Genomic DNA, 27,749 nt, shown 5'->3' with positions numbered 1-27,749 from the left:
GCTTGTCGGCGTCTTGCTTCTCTTACGCTTTGGGCTGTGTCCCAGGCTGCCATATTTGTGTTACCAGTCGCTTTCTCTTCTGTTCACATGCATGCTGTTGCTTGGTACTTGCGACTGCTTTCATTGCTAGTTGGCTGGCGGGATGAGGTGATTCTCCCTGCCTTCTCCTCTTATTTCTTTTAATTGTTTGGACACGGTGATGTATTTTGGTGTGCCCCTTGGTTTTTGGTTGTTTTCTTTATAGCAGCCTCTGGCGTGGCGCTGGCTGTTGTGTGTTGAGTTGTTTGCAGAGGTTTAGGAATCACATCATCTCTGGGTGGTGTGACCAGGCCCACTTCGGCGACCTCGTCGACATGCTGGGTCACCTCAGTTTCTAGTGCCAGCATGAAGGATGGAACTGGGATTGTCGGTTTCACCTCTTCTTGGTTTGCTGTAGCATCGTTGACTTGCTCGTCATCACTGCTGATGACTATAGTTTCTGGCTGAGCTGATCCAGGCACTGGGTCTTCTTGATCAAACTCGCAAATGTGTGAGTGGCCCGTGGAGCTGCATAATGAGATCATCATTAGATCGTCCTCGCTGTGATCAACATCTTCATCTATGTCCTCGCATTCATCATCGGTGTCATCGATGGTTTGGCCGTAAATTACCGGAGCCGTTTCAAGGACTTGGAACAGGTCACCACATACCTCTGAGGCCGGTTTTGCCAAGATTGGGATGACTTCTTGCGTCTCTGGGTCAATCAATAGCTGATCTTCGGTTGTATCAGCAGCAGGGCCGGCCCAAGGTACCGGCAACTCGGGCAGTCGCCCGGGGCGCCATGTGCTAGAGGGCGCCAGAGACTCGGGTCCCGCGCATGCGCAGTTGGGCCGGTGCCAACCAACGCATGCGCGGTGGCCGCCCTCCCCCAGGGCGCCCCCCTCCTGCCTCCCCCCCTCCGTTCCCACCCCCGCCTCGGGCCCCCCCCCCCCCCCCGCCTCGGCCCCCCCCGGCCCTGCCCCCCTGGCCCCGCCCCGCCCCGCCCCCCCTCGGCCCTCGCCCCCCCCCCTCGGCCCCGCCCCCGACCCCCCCCCCCCCCCCCCCCCCCCCTCTGAAAGTTCCTGGTAAATATCCGATACCTTCCCTTCTCCCACCCAGGTACTGGAGACTACTCTATCCTGTATCCCCCGTGGCGGCAGCAGCAGAAAGGCCGGCACCAGTTTTCTCAGGCAGTCTCGCACCTGCAAATACCTAAAACCATTTCCTGCTGGCAATTTAAATTTATCCTCCAAAGCTTTGAAGCTGGGAAAGCTCCCGTCTATAAATAGATCCCCATCCTTCTAATTCTTGCCCTCTGCCAACTCCGGAACCCGCCATCTAGCCTACTCGGTACAAACCTGTGGGCATCATAATAACATTTAAAAGCCTTCGAACATTGGCCTTGAGTTGCCTGCCCTTTACAAATCCTGTCTGGTCTTCCCCTATCAGCCGTGGGACACAGTCCTTTATCCTTGTGGCCAGTATCTTAGCCAGCAGTTTGGCATTCCCACATTCAGTAGAGAAATTGGCCTGTATGACCCTCATTCCTTCTCCCGTTTCAGGATCAATGAAATCGAGGCCTGCGACATTGTTGGAGGGCGGGCTCCCTTCTCTCTTGTTTCATTAAATGCCCTGAGCAGCAATGGGCTCAATATCTCTGAAAACTTCTTATAGAATTCCACCTGGTAGCCGTCAGGCCCCGAGGCCTTGCCCGACTGCATGCCCTCCAGGCCCTTGATTATTTCCTCAATCTCAGTTGGGGCTCCCAGCCTTTCCACTAGGTCCTCCTCTACCCTCAGGAACCTCAACCGATCCAAAAACTGCCTCATCCCCTCCACCCCAGCCGGGGGTTCCGACTCATATAATTTACTATAGAAGTCCTTAAACACCTCATTCACCCCCGCTGGGTCCAGGACAGTATTCCCGCCTCTCCTCTTTACTCTCCCTATCTCCCTGGCCGCCTCCCTTTTCCTGAGCTGGTGTACTAACATTCTGCTTGCCTTTTCCCTGTACTCATAGTTCGCCCCCCTAGCCGTCCTCAACTGTTCCACCACTTTCCCTGTGGTCAACAGCCCAAACTCCGCCTGTAACCTCCGTCGCTCCCTCCGTAGCCCCGTGTCCGGGGCCTCCGAGTATCTCCTGTCCACCTGGAGTTTCCCCTCCATTAATCTATCCTTCTCGGCCCTTTCCGCCTTTTCTCTGTGGGCCCGTATTGAGATTAATTCCCGTCTGACCACTGCCTTCATAGCTTCCCAGACCGTCGCTGACGAGACCTCCCCCGTATCATTTGTTTCCAGGTAGTTCTGGATGGACTTGTTAACCCACCCACAGATCGCTTTGTCCGCTAACAACCCCACATCCAGTCTCCACAGCGGGCGTTGCCCTCCCTCCACACTAACCTGTAGATCCACCCAATGTGGGGCATAATCCGACACTGCGATTACCGAGTACTCAGTATCCACCACCTCCGGTATTAGCCCCCTGCTCAGAACAAAAAAGTCGCTGCGAGAGTATACCTTGTGGACATGTGAGGAAAAAAGATAACTCCTTCGCCATTGGCCGTGCAAACCTCCATGGGTCTACTCCCCCCATCTGTTCCATAAAACCCTTCAATTCCTTTGCCGCAGCCGGCCCCCTCCCTGTCCTAGACTTTAACCGGTCCAATTCCGGATAAATTACAGCATTAAAGTCTCCTCCCATGATCAGGTTATGTGACTCTAAGTCTGGGATCTTACCATTTGCCCCCTAGTAACAGTTCATCCCCTGTCAGCAAAGCAGCTCCCCCCTCCCTCCCCCCTTAGCAACAGGGACTGGTTTAGCTCACTGGGCTAAATCGCTGGCTTTTAAAGCAGACCAAGCAGGCCAGCAGCATGGTTCGATTCCCGTACCAGCCTCCCTGGACAGGAGCCGGAATGTGGCGACTAGGGGCTTTTCATAGTAACTTCATTGAAGCCTACTCGTGACAATAAGCGATTTTCATTTTTTCATTTTCATTACCTAACACCCGCCTCATAAATTCCACATTGTCCCAATTCGGAGCATATAAGAACATAAGAACTAGGAGCAGGAGTAGGCCATCTGGCCCCTCGAGCCTGCTCCGCCATTCAATGAGATCATGGCTGATCTCTTGTGGACTCAGCTCCACTTTTCGGCCCGAACACCATAACCCTTAATCCCTTTATTCTTCAAAAAACTATCTATCTTTACCTTAAAAACATGTAATGAAGGAGCCTCAACTGCTTCACTGGGCAAGAAATTCCATAGATTCACAACCCTTTGGGTGAAGAAGTTCCTCCTAAACTCAGTCCTAAATCTACTTCCCCTTATTTTGAGGCTATGTCCCCTAGTTCTGCTTTCACCCGCCAGTGGAAACAACCTGCCCGCATCTATCCTATCTATTCCCTTCATAATTTTAAATGTTTCTATAAGATCCCCCCTCATCCTTCTAAATTCCAACGAGTACAGTCCCAGTCTACTCGACCTCTCCTCATAATCCAACCCCTTCAGCTCTGGGATTAACCTAGTGAATCTCCTCTGCACACCCTCCAGCGCCAGTATGTCCTTTCTCAAGTAAGGAGACCAAAACTGAACACAATACTCCAGGTGTGGCCTCACTAACACCTTATACAATTGCAACATAACCTCCCTAGTCTTAAACTCCATCCCTCTAGCAATGAAGGACAAAATTCCATTTGCCTTCTTAATCACCTGTTGCACCTGTAAACCAACCTTCTGTGACTCATGCACTAGCACACCCAAGTCTCTCTGCACAGCGGCATGCTTTAATATTTTATCGTTTAAATAATAATCCCGTTTGCTGTTATTCCTACCAAAATGGATAACCTCACATTTGTCAACATTGTATTCCATCTGCCAGACCCTAGCCCATTCACTTAACCTATCCAAATCCCTCTGCAGACTTCCAGTATTCTCTGCACTTTTCGCTTTACCACTCATCTTAGTGTCATCTGCAAACTTGGACACATTGCCCTTGGTCCCCAACTCCAAATCATCTATGTAAACTGTGAACAATTGTGGGCCCAACACGGATCCCTGAGGGACACCACTAGCTACTGATTGCCAACCAGAGAAACACCCATTAATCCCCACTCTTTGCTTTCTATTAATTAACCAATCCTCTATCCATGCTACTACTTTACCCTTAATGCCATGCATCTTTATCTTATGCAGCAACCTTTTGTGTGGCACCTTGTCAAAGGCTTTCTGGAAATCCAGATATACCACATCCATTGGCTCCCCGTTATCTACTGCACTGGTAATGTCCTCAAAAAATTCCACTAAATTAGTTAGGCATGACCTGCCCTTTATGAACCCATGCTGCGTCTGCCCAATGGGACAATTTCTATCCAGATGCCTCGCTATTTCTTCCTCGATGATAGATTCCAGCATCTTCCCTGCTACCGAAGTTAAGCTCACTGGCCTATAATTTCCTGCTCTCTGCCTACCTCCTTTTTTAAACAGTGGTGTCACGTTTGCTAATTTCCAATCCACCAGGACCACCCCAGAGTCTAGTGAATTTCGGTAAATTATCACTAGTGCATCTGCAATTTCCCTAGCCATCTCTTTTAGCACTCTGGGATGCATTCCATCAGGGCCAGGAGACTTGTCTACCTTTAGCCCCATTAGCTTGCCCATCACTACCTCCTTAGTGATAACAATCCTTTCGAGGTCCTCACCTGTCATAGCCTCATTTCTATCAGTCACTGGCATGTTATTTGTGTCTTCCACTGTGAAGACCGACCCAAAAAACCTGTTCCGTTCCTCAGCCATTTCCTCATTTCCCATTATTAAAACTCCCTTCTCATCCTCTAAAGGACCAATATTTACCTTAGCCACTCTTTTTTGTTTTATATATTTGTAAAAACTTTTACTGTCTGTTTTTATATTCTGAGCAAGTTTACTCTCATACTCTATCTTACTCTTCTTTATAGCTTTTTTAGTAGCTTTCTGTTGCCCCCTAAAGATTTCCCAGTCCTCTAATCTCCCAGCAATCTTTGCCACTTTATATGCCTTTTCCTTCAATTTGATACTCTCCCTTATTTCCTTAGATATCCACGGTCGATTTTCCCTCTTTCTACCGTCCTTCCTTTTTGTTGGTATAAACCTTTGCTGAGCACTGTGAAAAATCGCTTGGAAGGTTCTCCACTGTTCCTCAACTGTTCCACCATAAAGTCTTTGCTCCCAGTCTACCTTAGCCTGTTCTTCTCTCCTCCCCTTGTAATCTCCTTTGTTTAAACACAAAACACTAGTATTTGATTTTACTTTCTCACCCTCCATCTGTATTTTAAATTCCACCATATTGTGATCGCTCCTTCCGAGAGGATCCCTAACTATGAGATCATGAATCAATCCTGTCTCATTACACAGGACAAGATCTAGGACCGCTTGTTCCCTCGTAGGTTCCATTACATACTGTTCTAGGAAACTATCGCGGATACATTCTATAAACTCCTCCTCAAGGTTGCCTTGACCGACCTGGTCACGAGTACCACCCGCACCCCCTCCAGTTTCCCACTCACACCTTGTCTGACACGATTCTCCCTGCCTTGAATGCCACTCGTTTGCTGATCAAGATCGCCACCCCCCCTGGTCTTTGAGTCCAGCCCTGAGTGGAATACTTGGCTGACCCACCCCTTCCTCAATCTCGTCTGGTCTGTAGCCTTTAGATGTGTCTCTTGTAGCATTGCCACATCCACCTTCAGCCCCCTCAAATGTGCGAACACACAAGCCCTCTTGACTGGCCCATTCAGCCCCCTGACATTCATAGAACATAGAACATAGAACGATACAGCGCAGTACAGGCCCTTCGGCCCTCAATGTTGCACCGACATGGAAAAAAACTAAAGGCCATCTAACCTACACTATGCCCTTATCATCCATATGCTTATCCAATAAACTTTTAAATGCCCTCAATGTTGGCGAGTTCACTACTGTTGCAGGTAGGGCATTCCACGGCCTCACCACTCTTTGCGTAAAAAACCCACCTCTGACCTCTGTCCTATATCAATTACCCCTCAATTTAAGGCTATGTCCCCTCGTGATAGCCACCTCCATCCGCGGGAGAAGGCTCTCGCTGTCCACCCTATCTAACCCTCTGATCATTTTGTATGCCTCTATTAGGTCACCTCTTAACCTTCTTCTCTCTAACGAAAACAACCTCAAGTCCATCAGCCTTTCCTCATAAGATTTTCCCTCCATACCAGGCAACATCCTGGTAAATCTCCTCTGCACCCGTTCCAAAGCTTCCACGTCCTTCCTATAATGAGGCGACCAGAACTGTACGCAATGCTCCAAATGCGGCCGTACTAGAGTTTTGTACAACTGCAACATGACCTCATGGCTCCGGAACTCAATCCCTCTACCAATAAAGGCCATCACACCATAGGCCTTCTTCACAACCCTATCAACCTGGGTGGCAACTTTCAGGGATCTATGTACATGGACACCGAGATCCCTCTGCTCATCCACACTACCAAGAATTTTACCATTAGCCAAATATTCCGCATTCCTGTTATTCTTTCCAAAGTGAATCACCTCACACTTCTCCACATTAAACTCCATTTGCCACCTCTCAGCCCAGCTCTGCAGCTTATCTATGTCCCTCTGTAACCTGCAACATCCTTCCGCACTGTCTACAACTCCACCGACTTTAGTGTCGTCTGCAAATTTACTTACCCATCCTTCTGCTCCCTCCTCTACGTCATTTATAAAAATGACAAACAGCAACGGCCCCAGAACAGATCCTTGTGGTACGCCACTCGTAACTGAACTCCATTCTGAACATTTCCCATCAACCACCACTCTCTGTCTTCTTTCAACTAGCCAATTTCTGATCCACATCTCTAAATCACCCTCAATCCCCAGCCTCCGTATTTTCTGCAATAGCTGACCGTGGGGAACCTTATCAAACGCTTTACTGAAATCCATATACACCACATCAAATGCTTTATCCTCGTCCACCTGTTCAGTCACCTTCTCAAAGAACTCGATAAGGTTTGTGAGGCATGACCTACCCTTCACAAAACCATGCTGACTATCCCTAATCATATTATTCCTATCTAGATGATTATAAATCGTATCTTTTATAATCCTCTCCAAGACTTTACCCACCACAGATGTTAGGCTCACCGGCCTATAGTTACCGGGGTTATCTCTACTCCCCTTCTTGAACAAAGGGACCACATTTGCTATCCTCCAGTCCTCTGGCACTATTCCTGTAGCCAATGATGACCTAAAAATCAACGCCAAAGGCTCAGCAATCTCTTCCCTGGCTTCCCAGAGAATCCTAGAATAAATCCCATCAGGCCCCGGGGACTTATCTATTTTCACCTTGTCCAGAATTGCCAACACTTCTTCCCTACTCACCTCAATGCCATCTATTCTAATAGCCTGGGTCTCAGCATTCTCCTCCACAATATTATCTTTTTCCTGAGTGAATACTGACAAAAAGTATTCATTTAGTATCTCGCTTATCTCCTCAGCCTCCACACACAACTTCCCACCACTGTCCTTGACTGGCCCTACTCTTACCCTAGTCATTCTTTTATTCCTGACATACCTATAGAAAGCTTTTGGGTTTTCCTTGATCCTACCTGCCAAAGACTTCTCATGTCCCCTCCTTGCTCGTCTTAGCTCTCTCTTTAGATCCTTCCTCGCTTCCCTGTAACTATCAAGCGCCCCAACTGAAACTTCACGCCTCATCTTCACATAGGCCTCCTTTTTCCTCTTAACAAGAGATTCCACTTCTTTGGTAAACTACGGTTCCCTCGCTCTACCCTTTCCTCCCTGTCTGACTGGTACGTATTGATCAAGAACACGCAATAGCTGTCCCTTGAACAAGCTCCACATATCCAGTGTGCCCAACCCTTGCAGCCTACTTCTCCAACCTACACATCCTAAGTCATGTCTAATGGCATCATAATTGCCTTTCCCCCAGCTATAACTCTTGCCCTGCGGGGTATACTTATCCCTTTCCATCACTAATGTAAAGGTCACCGAATTGTGGTCACTGTCTCCAAAGTGTTCACTTACCTCCAGATCTAACACCTGGCCTGGTTCATTACCCAAAACCAAATCCAAAGTGGCCTCACCTCTTGTTGGCCTGTCAACATATTGTGTCAGAAAACCCTCCTGCACACATTGTACAAAGAACGACCCATCCAATGTACTCGAACTATATCTTTTCCAGTCAATATTAGGAAAGTTAAAGTCTCCCATAACAACTACCCTGTTACTTTCGCTCTTTTCCAGAATCATCTTCGCCATCCTTTCCTCTACATCTCTAGAACTATTAGGTGGCCTATAGAAAACTCCCAGCAGGGTGACCTCTCCTTTCCTGTTTCTAACCTCAGCCCATACTACCTCGGAAGAAGAGTCCCCATCTTGCACCCTTTCTGCCACCGTAATACTGTCCTTGACTAGCAGCGCCACACCTCCCCCTCTTTTGCCCCCTTCTCTGACTTTACTAAAGCACCTAAACCCCGGAACCTGCAACAACCATTCCTGTCCCTGCTCTATCCATGTCTCTGAAATGGCCACAACATCGAAGTCCCAGATACCAACCCATGCTGCCAGTTCCCCTACCTTATTTCGTATACTCCTGGCATTGAAATAGACACACTTCAAACCACCTACCTGAACACTGCCGCCCTCCTGCGAAGTCAAATCTGTGCTCCTGACCTCTACTCTCAATCTCTCGCACCCCAAAACTACAATCCAGGTTCCCATGCCCATGCTGAATTAGTTTAAACCCCCCCAAAGAGTACTAACAAATCTCCCCCCCCAGGATATTGGTGCCCCTTAGGTTCAGATGTAGACCATCCTGTCTATAGAGGTCCCACCTTCCCCAGAAAGAGCCCCAGTTATCCAGAAATCTGAATCCCTCCCGCCTGCACCATCCCTGTAGCCACGTGTTTAATTGCTCTCTCTCCCTATTCCTCGTCTCACTATCACGTGGCATGGGCAACAACCCAGAGATAACAACTCTGTTGGTTCTCGCTCTGAGCTTCCATCCTAGCTCTCTAAAGGCCTGCCTGACATCCTTGTCCCCTTTCCTACCTATGTCGTTAGTGCCAATGTGGACTACGACTTGGGGCTGCTCCCCCTCCCCCTTAAGGACCCGAAAAACACGATCCAAGACATCACTTACCCTTGCACCTGGGAGGCAACATACCAAACGTGAGTCTCTCTCGCTCCCACAAAATCTCCTATCTGTGCCCCTGACTATTGAGTCCCCAATTACTAATGCTCTGCTCCTCTCCCCCCTTCCCTTCTGAGCAACAGGGACAGACTCCGTGCTAGAGTCCCGCACCCCATGGCTTACCCCTGGTAAGTCCCCCCCCCCACAAGTATCCAAAACGGTATACTTGTTACTCAGGGGAACAACCGCAGGGGGTCCCTGCACTGTCTGCTTCTTCCCAGTCCCTCTTACAGTTACCCATCTATCTCCAGTCTTTGGTGTAACTACTTCCCTGAAGCTCCTATCTATGACCACCTCTGCCTCCCGAATGATCCGAGTGACTGCCCTTGCTCCAACTCCAGCTCCAGTACCATAACTCAGTCTTGTAGGAGCTGGAGCTGGCTGCACTTCCTGCAGGTAAAATCAGCAGGGACACTGACGGCATCCCTCACCTCAAACATCCTGCAGGAGGAACATTGCACTACCTTCCCTGCCATCCCACTTAATTTCAACCAAGTTCTGGTAAACAAATATAAAACAAATAAAAAAATAATAATATAATATAGAACTTACCTGCTCAGCCCAATGGGTCTTATTATTAGGTTAGAGGAGGAGGGCGGGTGGGAGACACTACACGTGTAGTGTCTCGGGTATCCTCTCCACCACAATTTATTGGCTAGGAGAAAATCCTTCCCAGAAGTCCGCGGGTCGTACTTCGGGTTCCCGCCTTATATTATCTTTGCTCCCACTGGCACCCCGCCGCTCTCAATGTGTCCCCTCCCGCTCTTTTCAATGTCTCGGCTGTCTTACCTCTCGCGCTGTTTTCAATGTCCCGGCTGTCTCTCCTCTCGCGCTGTTTTCAATGTCCCGGCTGTCTCTCCTCTCGCGCTGTTTTCAGTGTCCCGACTGTCTCTCCTCTCGCGCTCTTTTCAATGTCCTGGCTGTCTCTCCTCTCGCGCTCTTTTCAATGTCCCAGCTGTCTCTCCTCTCGCGCTCTTTTCAATGTCCCGACTGTCTTACCTCTCGCGCTCTTTTCAATGTCCCAGCTGTCTCTCCTCTCGCGCTGTTTTCAATGTCCCGACTGTCTCTCCTCTCGCGCTATTTTCAATGTCCCGGCTGTCTCTCCTCTCGCGCTCTTTTCAATGTCCCGGCTGTCTCTCCTCTCGCGCTGTTTTCAGTGTCCCGACTGTCTCTCCTCTCGCGCTGTTTTCAATGTCCTGGCTGACTCTCCTCTCGCGCTCTTTTCAATGCCCCGGCTGTCTCTCCTCTCGCGCTGTTTTCAATGTCCCGGCTGTCTCTCCTCTCGCGCTGTTTTCAATGTCCCGGCTGTCTCTCCTCTCGCGCTGTTTTCAATGTCCCGGCTGTCTCTCCTCTCGCGCTGTTTTCAATGTCCCGGCTGTCTCTCCTCTCGCGCTGTTTTCAATGTCCCGGCTGTCTCTCCTCTCGCGCTGTTTTCAATGTCCCAGCTGTCTTACCTCTCGCGCTCTTTTCAATGTCCCGGCTGTCTCTCCTCTCGCGCTCTTTTCAATGTCCCGGCTGTCTTACCTCTCGCGCTCTTTTCAATGTCCTGGCTGTCTCTCCTCTCGCGCTGTTTTCAATGTCCCGACTGTCTCTCCTCTCGCGCTCTTTTCAATGTCCTGGCTGTCTCTCCTCTCGCGCTGTTTTCAATGTCCATATGATCAATCTGGTTGGGGGGCTTCCAACCATTTGTCCCCTAGTAACAGTTCCTCCCCTGTCAGCAAAGCAGATCCCCCCTCTCTCCCCCCGCCCCTTAGCAACAACACTAGAAACCCAATCCCCCAAGTCAAGCTCCAGCTTAACACCTTCTCACCCCCCACTGCGCTTCCGAGAGTCAGCTGACCCATGCTGACTCGTTAGCTCCTGCCCCTGGCACCAAGCAGTCTGTCTCCCCATTGTTCATTTTAAAAGCATCACATTCCCCAGTAAACAAACATCAGAAAACATTGAAGAAACAGTCACTTTAGAAAAATAGTCACCCAAAAAGCAGAACCAAATTCAAAGCCCATCCCCCCTCTAACCAGCTCCCTGCAAGGCAAAGCAACCTTTAACCATCCACACAGCCCATTATTTCACAAAGAGCTACTTAAATGTATACAATCCAGCATCACAAATCGCCGCCACAGTACTTCTCCAAGGCTTAAGTGTCTTTTAATTCGCCTCCAGCTTAATTTCTTTATTAAAGGTCCAAACTACATCTGGCGTTTCAAAGTAAAAGTCCCGTTCCTCATGCGTGACCCACAGACGGGCTGGGTACAGCATCCCGAGCTTCACCCCCTTCTTAGGCAGGCTGGGTACAGCATCCCGAACTTCATCCCCTTCTTAGGCAGGCTGGGTACAGCATCCTGAACTTCACCCCCTTCTTAGACAAGCTGGGTACAGCATCCCGAACTTCATCCCTTTCTTAGGCAGGCTGGGTACAGCATCCTGAACTTCATCCCCTTCTTAGGCAGGCTGGGTACAGCATCCCGAACTTCATCCCCTTCTTAGGCAGGCTGGGTACAGCATCCCGAACTTCACCCCCTTCTTAGGCAGGCTGGGTACAGCATCCCGAACTTCACCCCCTTCTTAGGCAGGCTGGGTACAGCATCCCGAACTTCATCCCCTTCTTAGGCAGGCTGGGTACAGCATCCCGAACTTCATCCACTTCTTAGGCAGGCTGGGTACAGCATCCCGAACTTCACCCCCTTCTTAGGCAGGCTGGGTACAGCATCCCGAACTTCACCCCCTTCTTAGGCAGGCTGGGTACAGCATCCCGAACTTCATCCCCTTCTTAGGCGGGCTGGGTACAGCATCCCGAACTTCACCCCCTTCTTAGGCAGGCTGGGTACAGCATCCCGAACTTCATCCCCTTCTTAGGCGGGCTGGGTACAGCATCCCGAACTTCACCCCCTTCTTAGGCGGGCTGGGTACAGCATCCCGAACTTCATCCCCTTCTTAGGCAGGCTGGGTACAGCATCCCGAACTTCATCCCCTTCTTAGGCAGGCTGGGTACAGCATCCCGAACTTCATCCCCTTCTTAGGCAGGCTGGGTACAGCATCCCGAACTTCATCCCCTTCTTAGGCAGGCTGGGTACAGCATCCCAAACTTCATCCCCTTCTTAGGCGGGCTGGGTACAGCATCCCGAATTTCATCCCCTTCTTAGGCAGGCTGGGTACAGCATCCCGAACTTCACCCCCTTCTTAGGCAGGCTGGGTACAGCATCCCGAACTTCACCCCCTTCTTAGGCAGACTGGGTACAGCATCCCGAACTTCATCCCCTTCTTAGGCAGACTGGGTACAGCATCCCGAACTTCATCCCCTTCTTAGGCAGGCTGGGTACAGCATCCCGAACTTCACCCCCTTCTTAGGCAGGCTGGGTACAGCATCCCGAGCTTCATCCCCTTCTTAGGCGGGCTGGGTACAGCATCCCGAACTTCACCCCCTTCTTAGGCAGGCTGGGTACAGCATCCCGAACTTCATCCCCTTCTTAGGCAGGCTGGGTACAGCATCCCGAACTTCATCCCCTTCTTAGGCGGGCTGGGTACAGCATCCCGAACTTCATCCCCTTCTTAGGCAGACTGGGTACAGCATCCCGAACTTCATCCCCTTCTTAGGCAGACTGGGTACAGCATCCCGAACTTCATCCCCTTCTTAGGCAGGCTGGGTACAGCATCCCGAACTTCACCCCCTTCTTAGGCGGGCTGGGTACAGCATCCCGAACTTCACCCCCTTCTTAGGCAGGCTGGGTACAGCATCCCGAACTTCATCCCCTTCTTAGACAGGCTGGGTACAGCATCCCGAACTTCATCCCCTTCTTAGGCAGGCTGGGTACAGCATCCCGAACTTCATCCCCTTCTTAGGCAGGCTGGGTACAGCATCCCGAACTTCATCCCCTTCTTAGGCAGGCTGGGTACAGCATCCCAAACTTCATCCCCTTCTTAGGCGGGCTGGGTACAGCATCCCGAACTTCATCCCCTTCTTAGGCAGGCTGGGTACAGCATCCCGAACTTCACCCCCTTCTTAGGCAGGCTGGGTACAGCATCCCGAACTTCACCCCCTTCTTAGGCAGACTGGGTACAGCATCCCGAACTTCATCCCCTTCTTAGGCAGACTGGGTACAGCATCCCGAACTTCATCCCCTTCTTAGGCAGGCTGGGTACAGCATCCCGAACTTCACCCCCTTCTTAGGCAGGCTGGGTACAGCATCCCGAGCTTCATCCCCTTCTTAGGCGGGCTGGGTACAGCATCCCGAACTTCACCCCCTTCTTAGGCAGGCTGGGTACAGCATCCCGAACTTCATCCCCTTCTTAGGCAGGCTGGGTACAGCATGCCGAACTTCATCCCCTTCTTAGGCGGGCTGGGTACAGCATCCCGAACTTCATCCCCTTCTTAGGCAGACTGGGTACAGCATCCCGAACTTCATCCCCTTCTTAGGCAGACTGGGTACAGCATCCCGAACTTCATCCCCTTCTTAGGCAGGCTGGGTACAGCATCCCGAACTTCACCCCCTTCTTAGGCGGGCTGGGTACAGCATCCCGAACTTCACCCCCTTCTTAGGCAGGCTGGGTACAGCATCCCGAACTTCATCCCCTTCTTAGGCAGGCTGGGTACAGCATCCCGAACTTCATCCCCTTCTTAGGCAGGCTGGGTACAGCATCCCGAACTTCATCCCCTTCTTAGGCAGGCTGGGTACAGCATCCCGAACTTCATCCCCTTCTTAGGCAGGCTGGGTACAGCATCCCGAACTTCATCCCCTTCTTAGGCAGGCTGGGTACAGCATCCTGAACTTCATCCCCTTCTTAGGCAGGCTGGGTACAGCATCCCGAACTTCATCCCCTTCTTAGGCAGGCTGGGTACAGCATCCCGAACTTCATCCCCTTCTTAGGCAGGCTGGGTACAGCATCCCGAACTTCACCCCCTTCTTAGGCAGGCTGGGTACAGCATCCCGAACTTCATCCCCTTCTTAGGCGGCTGGGTACAGCATCCCGAACTTCACCCCCTTCTTAGGCGGGCTGGGTACAGCATCCCGAACTTCATCCCCTTCTTAGGCAGGCTGGGTACAGCATCCCGAACTTCATCCCCTTCTTAGGCAGGCTGGGTACAGCATCCCGAACTTCATCCCCTTCTTAGGCGGGCTGGGTACAGCATCCCGAACTTCACCCCCTTCTTAGGCAGGCTGGGTACAGCATCCCGAACTTCATCCCCTTCTTAGGCAGGCTGGGTACAGCATCCCGAACTTCATCCCCTTCTTAGGCAGGCTGGGTACAGCATCCCGAACTTCATCCCCTTCTTAGGCAGGCTGGGTACAGCATCCCGAACTTCATCCCCTTCTTAGGCAGGCTGGGTACAGCATCCCGAACTTCACCCCCTTCTTAGGCAGGCTGGGTACAGCATCCCGAACTTCATCCCCTTCTTAGGCAGGCTGGGTACAGCATCCCGAACTTCATCCCCTTCTTAGGCAGGCTGGGTACAGCATCCCGAACTTCATCCCCTTCTTAGGCAGGCTGGGTACAGCATCCCGAACTTCATCCCCTTCTTAGGCAGGCTGGGTACAGCATCCCGAACTTCATCCCCTTCTTAGGCGGGCTGGGTACAGCATCCCGAACTTCATCCCCTTCTTAGGCAGGCTGGGTACAGCATCCCGAACTTCATCCCCTTCTTAGGCGGGCTGGGTACAGCATCCCGAACTTCATCCCCTTCTTAGGCGGGCTGGGTACAGCATCCCGAACTTCATCCCCTTCTTAGGCGGGCTGGGTACAGCATCCCGAACTTCATCCCCTTCTTAGGCAGGCTGGGTACAGCATCCCGAACTTCATCCCCTTCTTAGGCGGGCTGGGTACAGCATCCCGAACTTCATCCCCTTCTTAGGCAGGCTGGGTACAGCATCCCGAACTTCATCCCCTTCTTAGGCGGGCTGGGTACAGCATCCCGAACTTCATCCCCTTCTTAGGCGGGCTGGGTACAGCATCCCGAACTTCATCCCCTTCTTAGACAAGCTGGGTACAGCATCCCGAACTTCATCCCCTTCTTAGGCGGGCTGGGTACAGCATCCCGAACTTCATCCCCTTCTTAGGCAGGCTGGGTACAGCATCCCGAACTTCATCCCCTTCTTAGACAGGCTGGGTACAGCATCCCGAACTTCATCCCCTTCTTAGGCGGGCTGGGTACAGCATCCCGAACTTCACCCCCTTCTTAGGCAGGCTGGGTACAGCATCCCGAGCTTCATCCCCTTCTTAGACAGGCTGGGTACAGCATCCCGAACTTCATCCCCTTCTTAGGCGGGCTGGGGACAGCATCCCGAACTTCATCCCCTTCTTAGGCAGGCTGGGTACAGCATCCCGAACTTCACCCCCTTCTTAAAGAGGGTTGTTTTTGCCTGATTGAACCCAGCTGGCCTTTTGGCCAAATCCGCTCCCAGGTCCTGATAAATGCGCAACTCACAGTTCTCCCACTTGCTGCTCCGTTCTTTCTTGGTCCACCGCAGAACGTGTTCCTTGTCCATGAAACGGTGAAAACGTACCACCATGGCCCTCGGCGGTTCGTTCGCTCTGGGCTTCCTCGCGATGGCTCTGTGCGCTCTGTCCAATTCCAGGGGCTGAGGGAACACCCCAGTCCCCATCAAGCTCTCCAACATGTCCGTCCCATAAGCCCTCGCATCCGATCCCTCACTGCCTTCAGGGAGGCCAACAATTCTGAGATTCTGCCTCCTGGACCTGTTCTCCAAGTCCTCCAGCTTCTCCTGCATTCTTTTCTGGCGTTCATTCATCATCCCCACCTTGGTCTCCAGCACAGTTATATACTCCTCGTGCTCGGACTACTTTTGTGCAACCTCCTGGATCGCTCTCCGTGGGTTTCCTGATTCTGAACCACTTGATCAATCGAAGCCTTAATCAGGTCCAGCGTGTCCTTCTTCAGCTTGGCGAAGCAATCCTCGAAAACTTCACCAGCTGCTCCGTCGACCACTGTGCCGTCTCCCCGCGGCCCTTGCTCTCCGCCGTGCTGTCCCGTGTTACCAGCTCTGCTTGCGTCTTCCTTATAGGATTCTGTCTTCTCAAACGGCCACTTCTGGTCCAATTTTCCATACATCGGAGGGGGATTTTTCCTTATTGTCTCACTCTTCACCAATTTATCCCATAAAATCTGGAAAAATCCGGGGGGAAAGGTCCAAAAGTCCGTCACAGGCGGGAGTTTTCAAATGTGCGACCTACCCCGCCATGGCCGCCACCGGAAGTCCTGCCAAAGCTTGACTTAAAGTTCCACCCTGTGGAACTTCAGTAGGACCGAAGAAGTTGAAGAATGATTCATTGGATATGGTTCTTGCACTGTTTTTGGAGTACTCTGACTCTTGTACTTTGGTTTCATTCAAATTGTTCTTACTGGTACATTTTTTACCTCCCTCCAGTCAATTATGCAGCCTGTGCAGCCGATGATTTGTGGTTCAGCAAAGAAAGATTTCAACGGCCGTGAGACCAACTGATACACTTTAGTGATCACGTCGTTCGTGAAATACTCATTAGGCCCGAATGGAAACTCCAGAGTGAAGCTCCACGGCTTTTCGTTCTAATGATCATTATTATTGTCACAAGTAGGCTTACATTAACACTGCAATGAAGTTACTGTGAAAATCCCCTAGTCGCCACATTCCGCCGCCTGTTCGGGTCACAGAGGGAGAATTCAGAATGTCCAATTCACCCAACAGCAGGTCTTTTGGGACACGTGGGTGGAAACCGGAGCACCCGGAGGAAACCCACGCAGACACGGGGAGGATGTGCAGACTCCGCACAGACAGTGACCCAAGCCAGGAATCGAACCTAGGACTCTAGTGCTGTGAAGCAACAGTGCTAATCACTGTGCTATCATGCCACCCGTTTATTCTAGCTACATAGCTACTCTTTCTCTTGATAATAAAATCTCTTACAATCTGTTTTTATATTTCCGACTAGTTTACTCTCATTCTGTTTTTTCCCTTTTTAAACTTTCTGGTGGCCCTCCATGGGTGTCTAAAACACTCCCAATCCTCAGACATGCAGCTATTATTTTGTAACATTGTGAGCCTCTTCTTTAAATGTAATCATATCCTTAATTTTCTGAGTGAGTAGTGGATGGGTCTTCCTTGCTGATTTTTTTGGTTCTCAATGGAATGTATTTTGTTGAAGATTTTGAATTTTTTCTTTAAATGTTTTCCACTCTTCATTTACCTCCATATCTTTTAATCTATTTACTCATTTAACCTTAGCCTGTTCTCTTATTACCTATGTAATTGTCTTTGTTTAAGTTTAAGATTATTGTTTGCAATTGGAGTATGTCACTTTCAAACTTAACATGGAATTCTCTTTTTTTAAATTTAAATACCGAATTCTTTTTTTCCAATTAATGGGCAATTTAGCGTGGTCAATCCACCTAACCTGCACATTTTTGAGTTGTGGGAGTGAGACCCACACAGACACGGGGAAAATGTGCAAACACCACACAGACAGTGACCCAGGGCCAGGATTGAACCTGGGTTGTCAGCGCCGTGAGGCAGCAATGCTAACCACTGTGCCGCCCACCCCTTAATGTAAATTTAAACTTGCGAGAAAGACTTACCAGAACTTACCACTTAACCAAATTCCCAACTAATTCCCAACAAATTCCTGGACAGGCGCCGGAATGTGGCGACTAGGGGCTTTTCACAGTAACTTCATTGAAGCCTACTCGTGACAATAAGCGATTTTCATTTTCATTTCAACTTATGTCCCAACTACGCAGTCAATGTTTCACTCTGGTGTAGTCTCTTTTCCACGAGTCACCTATGGATAGAAATACTCATGGCTCAGTGACAGTACTGGACTCAGTATTGGTACTCGTCTCAATGGAAGTGCTGTCACTGATGAATCGAACATTGTGGGTTTAAATCCTACTCTATAATCTAAATTGACACTTTCCTGAAGCATGAGATCGTAAAAGATCTCATGGCACCACTAAAACACATTATCTAATCATTTATCTCATTGCTGGGACCTTGTTGTGCTCTTTTATTGCAGTGGTTACTGGACTTAAAAATTATTAATTGGATGTCAAGTGCTTTGAGACATTCTAAAAAGCACAATATAAATGCAAACTCTTTTTAGTAACTGCATCCCGTGTGCAGCATCTTAATGGATTTAACACCACCTGTTCTAAATAGATTTTACAGAGAATTTACAGTGCAGAAGGAGGCCATTCGGCCCATCGAGTCTGCACCGGCTCTTGGAAAGAGCATCCTACCCAAGGTCAACACCTCCACCCTATCCCCATAACCCAGTAACCCCACCCAACACTAAGGGCAATTTTGGACACTAAGGGCAATTTATCATGGCCAATCCACCTAACCTGCACATCTTTGGACTGTGGGAGGAAACCGGAGCACCCGGAGGAAACCCACGCACACACGGGGAGGATGTGCAGACTCCGCACAGACAGTGACCCAAGCCGGAATCGAACCTGGGATCCTGGAGCTGTGAAGCGATTGTGCTATCCACAATCTGTTCTATTTAACCTTCATTAGAAGGGAACCTTGTATTACCTTTATATTTCTTATCAATGTGTTTCTGTTCATATCTTATTTTGATCTGTTCATATCCCTCCTTACTCTCTTAGAATAATTCAGTGATTAACTGGTTATGGCAGAGGAAGAGGCCATTTGGCTCATTGTGTGTCTGCCGATTCTCGGAAAGAAAAACTCATCTAATCCCACTTCCCCCCTCCCGACGTCCTTCCCTGTAGCAGTGCAGTTTTCTTCTCTTGAGTTGCTTATCCAAATTCCTTTGGAAAGCCACGATTGAATCTGCCACCACCACACCCTCAGACAGTGTATTCCAGATTCTAACCTCTGGCTGTGGAACAAAATGCCGCTGTTTGTTCTTTTGTCAATAACCTTATATTACTGTCCTCTGGTTCTCAAGCTTTTTTGCCAAATGTCAACAGTTTCTCCCTCTTTCTAGAGCCCTCCTGATTGTCGCCTGGGATGGAACATTTTAGTTATGAAGACAGGTTGGATAGGCTTGGGTTGTTTTCGTTGGAGCAGAGAAGTCTGAGGGAGCGACCTGATCGAGATGTACAAGATTATGAGGGGCATGGACAGGGTGGATAGGGAACAGCTGTTCCCCTTAGTTGAAGTTCAGTTACGAGGGCGCACAAGTTCATGGCGAGAGGCAGAATGTTTCGGGGGTATTTGGGGAAAATCTTTTTACCCAGAGGGTGGTGACGGTCTGGAATGCACCACACCGCTTGGGAGGGTGGTAGAGGCGGGTTGCCTCACATCCTTTAAAAAGTACCTGGATGAGCACTTGGCATGTCTTAACATTCAAAGAAATGGGCTAAGTGCTGGCAAATGGAATTAGACAGGTCAGGTGTTTTTCATATGTTGGTGCAGACTCATAGAATTTGCAGTGCAGAAGGAGGCCATTCGGCCCATCCAGTCTGCACCAGCCCTTGGAAAGAGCACCCCACACCTCCGCCCTATCCCATTAACCCCACCTAACCTTTTTTGGAAACTCAGGGCAATTTATCATGGCCAATCTACCTAACCTGCACATCTTTGGACTGTGAGAGGAAACCGGAGCACCGGAGCAAACCCACCCAGACACGGGGAGAACGTGCAGACTCCGCACAGACAGTGACCCAGAGGGGAACCGAACCTGGGACCCTGGTGCTGTGAAGCAATTGTGCTAACCACTGTGCTACTGTGTTGCCCACTCAAGGGGCCAAAGGACCTTTTCTGCACTGTGTTTTCTGTGATTTTAAAACCTCTGTCAAATCTCCTCTCAACCTTCTCTTCTCCAAGAAGAACAACCCCAGTTTCTCCAACTTATTTACATAACTGAAATCCTTCATCTCTGGAACTATTACCATAAATCTCTTCTGGGTTTATGGGAATACAGACTCATTCAGTCCCCAGAAGGAGGTTATTTGGTCTGGTTTCTTTGTAAGAGTTTTCTAAGTAATCCCGCTTCCCTGCTCTTTCCCCATTGTTCTGCAAATTTCCTTTTCAAGTATTTATCCAATTCCTTATAAATGTTACTACTGAATCAACTCCCAAAACTCTATCAGCCAGAACATTCCAGTTGTAAAAACTTTCTGTGGGAAACAAAATTATCCTCATAACCACCCTGGCAATTTTGTCAATTAACTTAAATCGGTGTCCTCTGGACAGAGACCCTCCCTCCAGTAGAAAAACCATTCTCCTTATAAACCCCCTCATCCACTTAAGTGTTCTGTTGTATGTGGGTGAATTTAAATATGCTGTTGCATTTCCATAGTTGACTGAAAATCGTGGCATCTAATGATGGGCATTATCTTGTTTATTGGTCAGAGTTGGAACTGGACTCTCGAGGAACTTTCTTGCAAGAGTTTATCACCCATCCACTACTCATAGATGGAAGGCAAGTGCATTTTAGTATTACTGTTACATTATTGTTATGTTACCCATGAATGACCATTACATTATCACAGCATTGTCTTTTACTTGCTCGCCCCAAGTCCCCTTTCTTTACCCCTATGTTCACTGACCCACTTAGGTTCTCAAAGAAAATCTTAATTTTCAAATCCTTCTATGGCCTTGTCCACCCCCCCCCACCCCCACCCCACCCATATCTCTTTAGTTACCTCCAGCCTAACAATCCTCCGATTTATCTGAACTTCTTTAATTTTGGCCTTTTGTTCATCCTCAATTTGAATTGCTCCACAATTGGTGGCTGCACCTTCAGCTGCATGGCTACCTCTGTGACTAATATTCTCAGATGTAGCTTGCTGCCCAATTTTGCTTCATAATGGTCTTGTGAAGGACCTTGCCACATCTCATTGTGGTAAAGGCTGTATGTAATTGCAAGTTATTATTGTTGAGAAATTAACACATACGAGAAATGCCATTTACAACAGAATGATATGCAATACTAAAGACAGCTGCAAACCTGCTTGATTGCACCCTAATTCTATGAGCAAGTAAATCCTGTCCAGGAATTATGGCCGGGATTCTCCAATCCCGCGGGCAAGTTCTGACGCCAGCGTGAAAAGCGATGCCAACCACTCCGGCATCAGCGTTTCCCAATAATCAAGAATGCTCCCCTTCGCACCTCTCCCGTTCTCGCCGGCCCGATACTCCACAAGTCCGGTGGTAGTGGCGGTTCTGAGAATTTGGGGGCAGTGGAGGAGATGTAAGAGAGTGGAGGGAGCATCGATTTGGAGGGAGCATCGATTTGGAGGGAGCATCGATTTGGAGGGAGCATCGATTTGGAGGGAGCATCGATTTGGAGGGAGCATCGATTTGGAGGGAGCATCGATTTGGAGGGAGCATCGATTTGGACCCCGATTTATAATAACCACAGGTTTGTACCGAGTAGGCTAGATGGCGGGTTCCGAAGTTGGCAGAGGGCAGGAATTAGAAGGATGGGGGATCTATTTATAGACGGGAGCTTTCCCAGCTTTAAAGCTTTGGAGGATAAATTTTAATTGCCAGCAGGGAGTGGTTTTAGGTATTTGCAGGTGTGAGACTTCCTGAGAAAACTGGGGCCGGCCTTTCCGCTGCCGCCACGGGGGATACAGGATAGAGTAGTCTTCAGTACCTGGGAGGGAGAGGGGAAGATATCGGATATTTACCAGGAGCTTTCGGAGGCGGAGGAAACCCCGATGGGGGAAAAATAGAGGCGGGATTATGGGCAAATGCCCTAAGCAGGGTTAATACATCCTCATCATGTGCCAGGCTTAGCCGGATACAATTTAAGGTAGTCCACTGGGCACACATGACAGCGGCTAGGATGAGTAAGTTCTTCGGGATTGAGGATAGGTGTGCGAGGGGCGCAGGAAGCCCAGCAAATCATGTCCACATGGTTTGGGCATGCCCGAAGCTGAGAGGGTTTTGGCAGGATTTTGCTAAGGCAATGTCCACGGTGCTAAAAACACGGGTGGTGCTGAGTCCGGAGGTAGTGATCTTTGGAGTGTCGGAAGAGCCGGGAGTTCAGGGGGCGAAAGGGGCCGACGTCTTGAGTTTGCACATGCGCACTATGGCCGGCGTGATTCCGTGCATGCGCGTGTGTTCCCATCTCCGCGCCAGCCCCCAGGCAATATTGCGGAGCCCTACAGGGGCCCAGCGGGAAGTAACATAGGCCCTCACGGAACCAGCACGCCCACCAATCAGTAGGCCCCGATCACGGGCCAGGCCACCATGGAGGCCCTGCCCCCCTCCAGGACAGTCCCCGCAGACACACCTTCCAGGTCCTGCCGTGTGGGACCTGAATAACCCACGCCGGCGGGCACTTGGCCCGTCGAGGCCCAGAGAATCGCTTTCAACGGTCCCCGACCGGCGCAGCGGCAATCCCGCGGGTGCCCGAAAATTGGTGCCGGAGGATTGGCGAGCCGGCGTCGGCACGGCGCGATTCTCCCTCCCCCCCGGGGATTCTCCGACCCGGTGCTGGGTCAGAGATTCCCAGCAAGTTGTTCACCAGCTGTGAGCTCAGTAGCTTTTTCAATTCCACCGATTTTTCTCTACTTTCTTTTATGGTGTCGACTCACATTTGCTTTCTTCCAAAAGCACCGAGTATCTACTCATATCTCACCCATTGGACCTTTCTGTATCCGGCTGGTCTGTCTATAGGCAACAACATACTCCAGCTCACCTGACAGACAACTTCAGTATGTCCCAGAGAACTTAAAGGGGTCAAAATGAATAACTCCCCAGGGATAGAAGCATATATATATATATATATATGAGAGTCCCGAGGTGAATAGAATGTCCAGAATATTTCAGTTAGATACTGTGACAATTGTATAAACGTTTGGGATGACAATAATGTGGCCAATGGTTGGTTAATCAGTTAATAGTTTAGATCATCTTTGAGTGGGCCAAATGAACCGAGGGGTAATTTACCCAGACAACGCATTTGTTCAGAGCTGAGACACTTCTCCTAATAAGCTGCTTTGGATAACATTTGGTTGTTAAGTCCTTACGAATTGTTTAAGCAATACAAAATACATATTTTAAAACTGAACACAAGCAAATATTACTTTTTTGTCACAAAGGTATTGGCGGGATTTTGTGTCCGTTCCCGCCAGCGGGATCCTCCAGTCCCACCAATGGAGACTCCCTGCCGCAGCTTCCATGGCAGCAGAAGATGCAAACAACAGGAAACCCCATTGACAGCGGCGGGATATTCCATTCCAGCCAGTGGAGGGCCAAAGCACACCACGGGGAGGGGAGAATCCTGCCCATTGGGTGGAATAGGAAAGATGAATACCGGTCACAATTACATGGTAAACCACAACTGCACAGCAAGGGGCATTGGTAAAAAATAGGAATAGACAAGCTTAGGATTGATATCAAGAAGCCTTTCTTCACAGAGAGGGAGACTGATGCCTGAAGTAGTCTTCCTGATAAGGCAGTGCAGGTAAAACCTCTGGCATCACTGAACAGGCACTAAAACGGGTGAGGGAAGTGTTTTTGTAGAAGGCTGGACTAAATCTGAGCTGAAAGGCTCCCTTTCATCTGTGACATCCTCACTCAATTTCATTGCTTGAGTCGCTGGATGATGATCATCAATGGGAATGATTGGCGCTGATGACCCGGGTTCGAATCCCGGCCTTGGGTCACTGTCCATGTGGAGTTTGCACATTCTCCCTGTGTCTGCGTGGGCTTCACCCCCACAACCCAAAAGATGTGCAGGATAGGGGCAACGCTAAATTGCCCCTTAATTGGAAATAATAATTGGGTACACTAAATTTATTTTAAAAAATCAATGGGAATGATTGCTGATTTCCTGAATCCAGAGCACTGAAGGCAGCTGTAGCAGCTGCTACCTCGGATTGAGGGCTTCACCAGCCTGTCCATTTACCCAGTTAGTCTTGACGGGAGCTTAAAATTGCAATGCCACAGATTGGTAATTGTGGGTGAGCCAGAACTTGTTGCAATTCAAGTTAGGCAAAGTCAAATCAGTTAACTCTGCATAGACAGGGACTCAAACATTCCACCATTCCAGTTTCCTGTGGCTCAATAATGCATTTACTCAATAAGCTATTGTGGCCACTTCTAAATAATTTTAACAAGCTGTAATCTATCATTGGTGCAATACTGATTTATGCATGTGCACCACAGTAAGACCTCTGCATATTTACCAAATCCACACATAAGTGATTCTCACAATTGCCTTTCTTCATACAGGAAATTTGACGTTGGTGTTTACACAATATTGACTTCCATCAAGCCCCTGCGGGTATACATTTATGAAGAAGAGGTGATCTTAAGGTAACTGACACAATCATCCTTCCCTGCAATGTATGTGTCAGTCAAACACTGCTAAGAAGATCATTATTTCTTTTCATTTACAACCTTCCAGCTCAATTTCAGGGCTAATGGTTAGGAGCTCTTGATGATCTGAGGATAGATGGTTGAGCTGGTAAATATCAGAATGTGATGGTTGATTTCTTTTTTGCCCCAATTTGACTAAACCTCTGGGTCAGTTGGTTATTCTTACAAACATACGGAAAACAAACAGGAGTAGGCCATACAGCCTCTCGAGCCTGCTCCGCCATTTAATTAGGTTATCAGGGCTAGGAGGTTTATCAATTTTGAGGCTTCTATAGACCTGATAGAAACCTCAAAATTGATAAGCCTCCTAGCCCTGATAACCTATCACCAACTTCCTTCCCAAGAATCTATTCACCTCTGCTTTAAAAATATTCAAAGACTGCTTCCATCGCCTTTTCAGGAACAGAGTTCTGAACACTCGCGATTCCCTGATAGAAAGAAATTGCCTCATCTATGTTTTAAATGGACGGTGCCTTATTTTAAACAGTGACCCCCCCTAGTACTAGATTATCCCACAAGAGGGAACATCCTCTCCACATCCACCCTGTGAAGGCCCTTCAGGATCTCAGGGGTGCGATTCTCCAGTGTCTTGCGCTCTCCAAAACGGGATCTGCGGCAGGCGCAAAACAGTTTGCGATGTAACCGGCCCACTCCCATGGGCAAAGTCGGGAACACATTGCAACGAGGGTGAGAATTCAATGATCACCACTTAAGCCCCATTTCCATACAATCAACGAGAGCCACCCCATACCCAACAGCCTCCCGTCACTCAACCGCCTTCCCAGAAAGTGCTCACACACCGATTAGTACTCCTTTTGAAACAACATGAACCTGACGGAAGGGCTTCTGGGGAGCTGAGGAGGTAAGTAGCCATCTTTACACACAGGCAAAGAGACCAGGGGCGCTGGGATTGCCCCCCCCCCCCCCCCAGTGCTCGGCGACGGGGTGGACCGCTGTGTGGGAGGCACGGGGGCAACCGCTCGCAACATCACCATGCCAACCCCTGGTTCGTGTGTGACCATTCCAGGGGCAACCCATGTCCCTGCCCGTCTACCCCACTGATCACCTTTCCACCCCACCGACTGGGGCCATGTAGCATGTGGGAGTTATCGACTAGCATCTCAATCACACCCTTGATGCTGGGACACTGTGCCTGAACACTGCGGTAGGCAACACAACACACGCAACATCCGAACACCCAGGTGAACAGCTCCGGGGGCATGTCGACGGCTGGAGGGTGGTTGAATGCCAAGGAGAGGAGGAGATGCCTGGAGAGATGGACAAAGGGTCCGAAGGTCGGTCCGCATTGCAGAAGAAAATGACAGAGGAATCATAATGGTTTTACAAACAGGAGTTTAATGTGCTGTACAATATCCCCAACCCCCTTCCTCGGTGCTCTCAGTGATCCTCTACATGACTGCTCTCCCAGCTCTACCACTATGACCAGATGTTTCCCAGGGATGCACGCTGCCAGCTGCCGACCTCGCCCCGTGGCCTTCGATGCCCCTGGCGGGCGTACTCTGGAAGCTCTGGGGCCACCGCCGTTCTGCCCTGTCCCATATGCTGACCTCGAGACACAACCTCATCAGAGGTCAGGTTAAGCCACTCCTTCCATTTGTCACCACTCACCCACCCACCCCACTGGGGCATCACTTGTTGCCCCACTATTCAGCCCCACACCCCTCCTTATCTCCCCTGCGGCACCTCTCATCACATTCCACCTTCCAATCACCAACCACACATGCCCAGGCATCCTTATCATCGAATCCAGCAGGTGTCCTCTTTACACTCCCCTATCTGCATCTTTGCAGGACCAGCTGGCTCACAATAGCGAGCACTTGAACGCTGCGTGACCCCCGAACTCCAAATCCTCACTCCTTTTAAGGCGAGAGCCTCAGAGGTTACCAGAGAGAAAGAGGACCACATCTATACGGAGGCTATAAGAGGCAAAAGTGAGGACATACATAGAAACTAGGAGCAGGAGTGGGCTATTCGGCCCTTCGAACCTGCTCCACTATTGAATATGATCATGCTGATCCTCAAATCTCACTACCATAGTCCCACTTTCTCTCCATACCCCTTGATGCCATTGAAATCTAAAAAAATAAACATCTCTTTCTTAAATACATTCAGTGACTTGGCATCCTTCTGTGATAGCAAACTCCTCAGTTCAGTACTTTTTTTAATTATAAATTTAGAGTACCCAATTCTCTGTATCGCAGTGGTTAGCACAGTTGATTCACAGCTCCAGGGTCCCAGGTTTGATTCCCCGCTGGGTCACTGTCTGTGCGGAGTCTGCACATTCTCCCCGTGTCTGCGTGGGTTTCCTCCGGGTGCTCCGGTTTCCTCCCACAGTCCAAAAATGTGTGGGTTAGGTGGATTGGCCATGATAAATTGCCCTTAGTGTCCAAAAAATGTTAAATGGTGTTACTGGGTTACGGGGATAAGGTAGATAAGTGGGCTTCAGAGGATGTTGTTTGTAATGGCCGCTACAGACTCAATGGGCCGAATGGCCTCCTTCTGCGCTGTAAATTCCATGATTTTTTTCCAATTAAGGGGCAATTTATTGTGGTCAATCCACCTAACCAGCACATTGTTTTGGGTTGGGGGGGAGACCCATGGGTAGAATGTGCAAGCTCCAGATGAACAGTGACCCAGAGCCGGGACCAAACCCAGGTCTTCAGTGCCATGAGGCAGCAATGCTAACCACTGCTCCAACATGCCGGTGTGGGTTCAGTATCTTTTAAATGAAGAATCTTTTTCCTCATCTCATTCCTAAATGGTTTACCCTGTATCCTGAGACCATGTCTCCTAGTTCTAGATTCCTCAACCAGGAAAACATTCTCCCTGCACCTAGTCTGTCCCGCCTTGTTAGAATTTTATACATTTTAATCAGATCATATCTCATCCTTAAACTCTAGTGAACACAGGCCCAGTCGAACCAATCTCTCATAGGACAGTTGCTAACCCTGGTATCGGCCGAGTGGATCTCCGCTGCACTCCCTCTATGGCATAGAATCATAGAATTTACAGTGCAGAAGGAGGCCATTCGGCCCAACGAGTCCACACCGGCCCTTGGAAAGCGCACCCTACTCAAGCCCACGTCTCCACCCTATCCACGTAACCCAGTAACCCCACCTAACCTTTTTGGACACGAAGGGCAGTTGATCATTGCCAATCCACCTAACCTGCACATCTTTGAACTGTGGGAGGAA

General features: G+C 49.6%; 1 protein-coding gene across 1 annotated transcript in view; it reads left to right on the top strand.

Moving 5' to 3' along the window:
• Positions 1-27,749, top strand: part of LOC119966995 (probable tubulin polyglutamylase ttll-15) — a 163,156-nt gene that overhangs the window by 49,201 nt on the left and 86,206 nt on the right. Inside the window, exons 6-7 of the mRNA XM_038798973.1 lie at positions 20,551-20,620; positions 24,388-24,471. Coding sequence (XP_038654901.1) covers positions 20,551-20,620; positions 24,388-24,471 — 154 coding nt within the window. The remainder of the gene's footprint in view (positions 1-20,550; positions 20,621-24,387; positions 24,472-27,749) is intronic.

This window comes from Scyliorhinus canicula, chromosome 6 (genome assembly GCF_902713615.1).
Source record: "Scyliorhinus canicula chromosome 6, sScyCan1.1, whole genome shotgun sequence".
In the NCBI taxonomy this organism is placed as follows: domain Eukaryota; kingdom Metazoa; phylum Chordata; class Chondrichthyes; order Carcharhiniformes; family Scyliorhinidae; genus Scyliorhinus; species Scyliorhinus canicula.
Note: the sequence above shows the minus strand (reverse complement) of the source record. Positions and strands in the feature narration are given on the sequence as shown.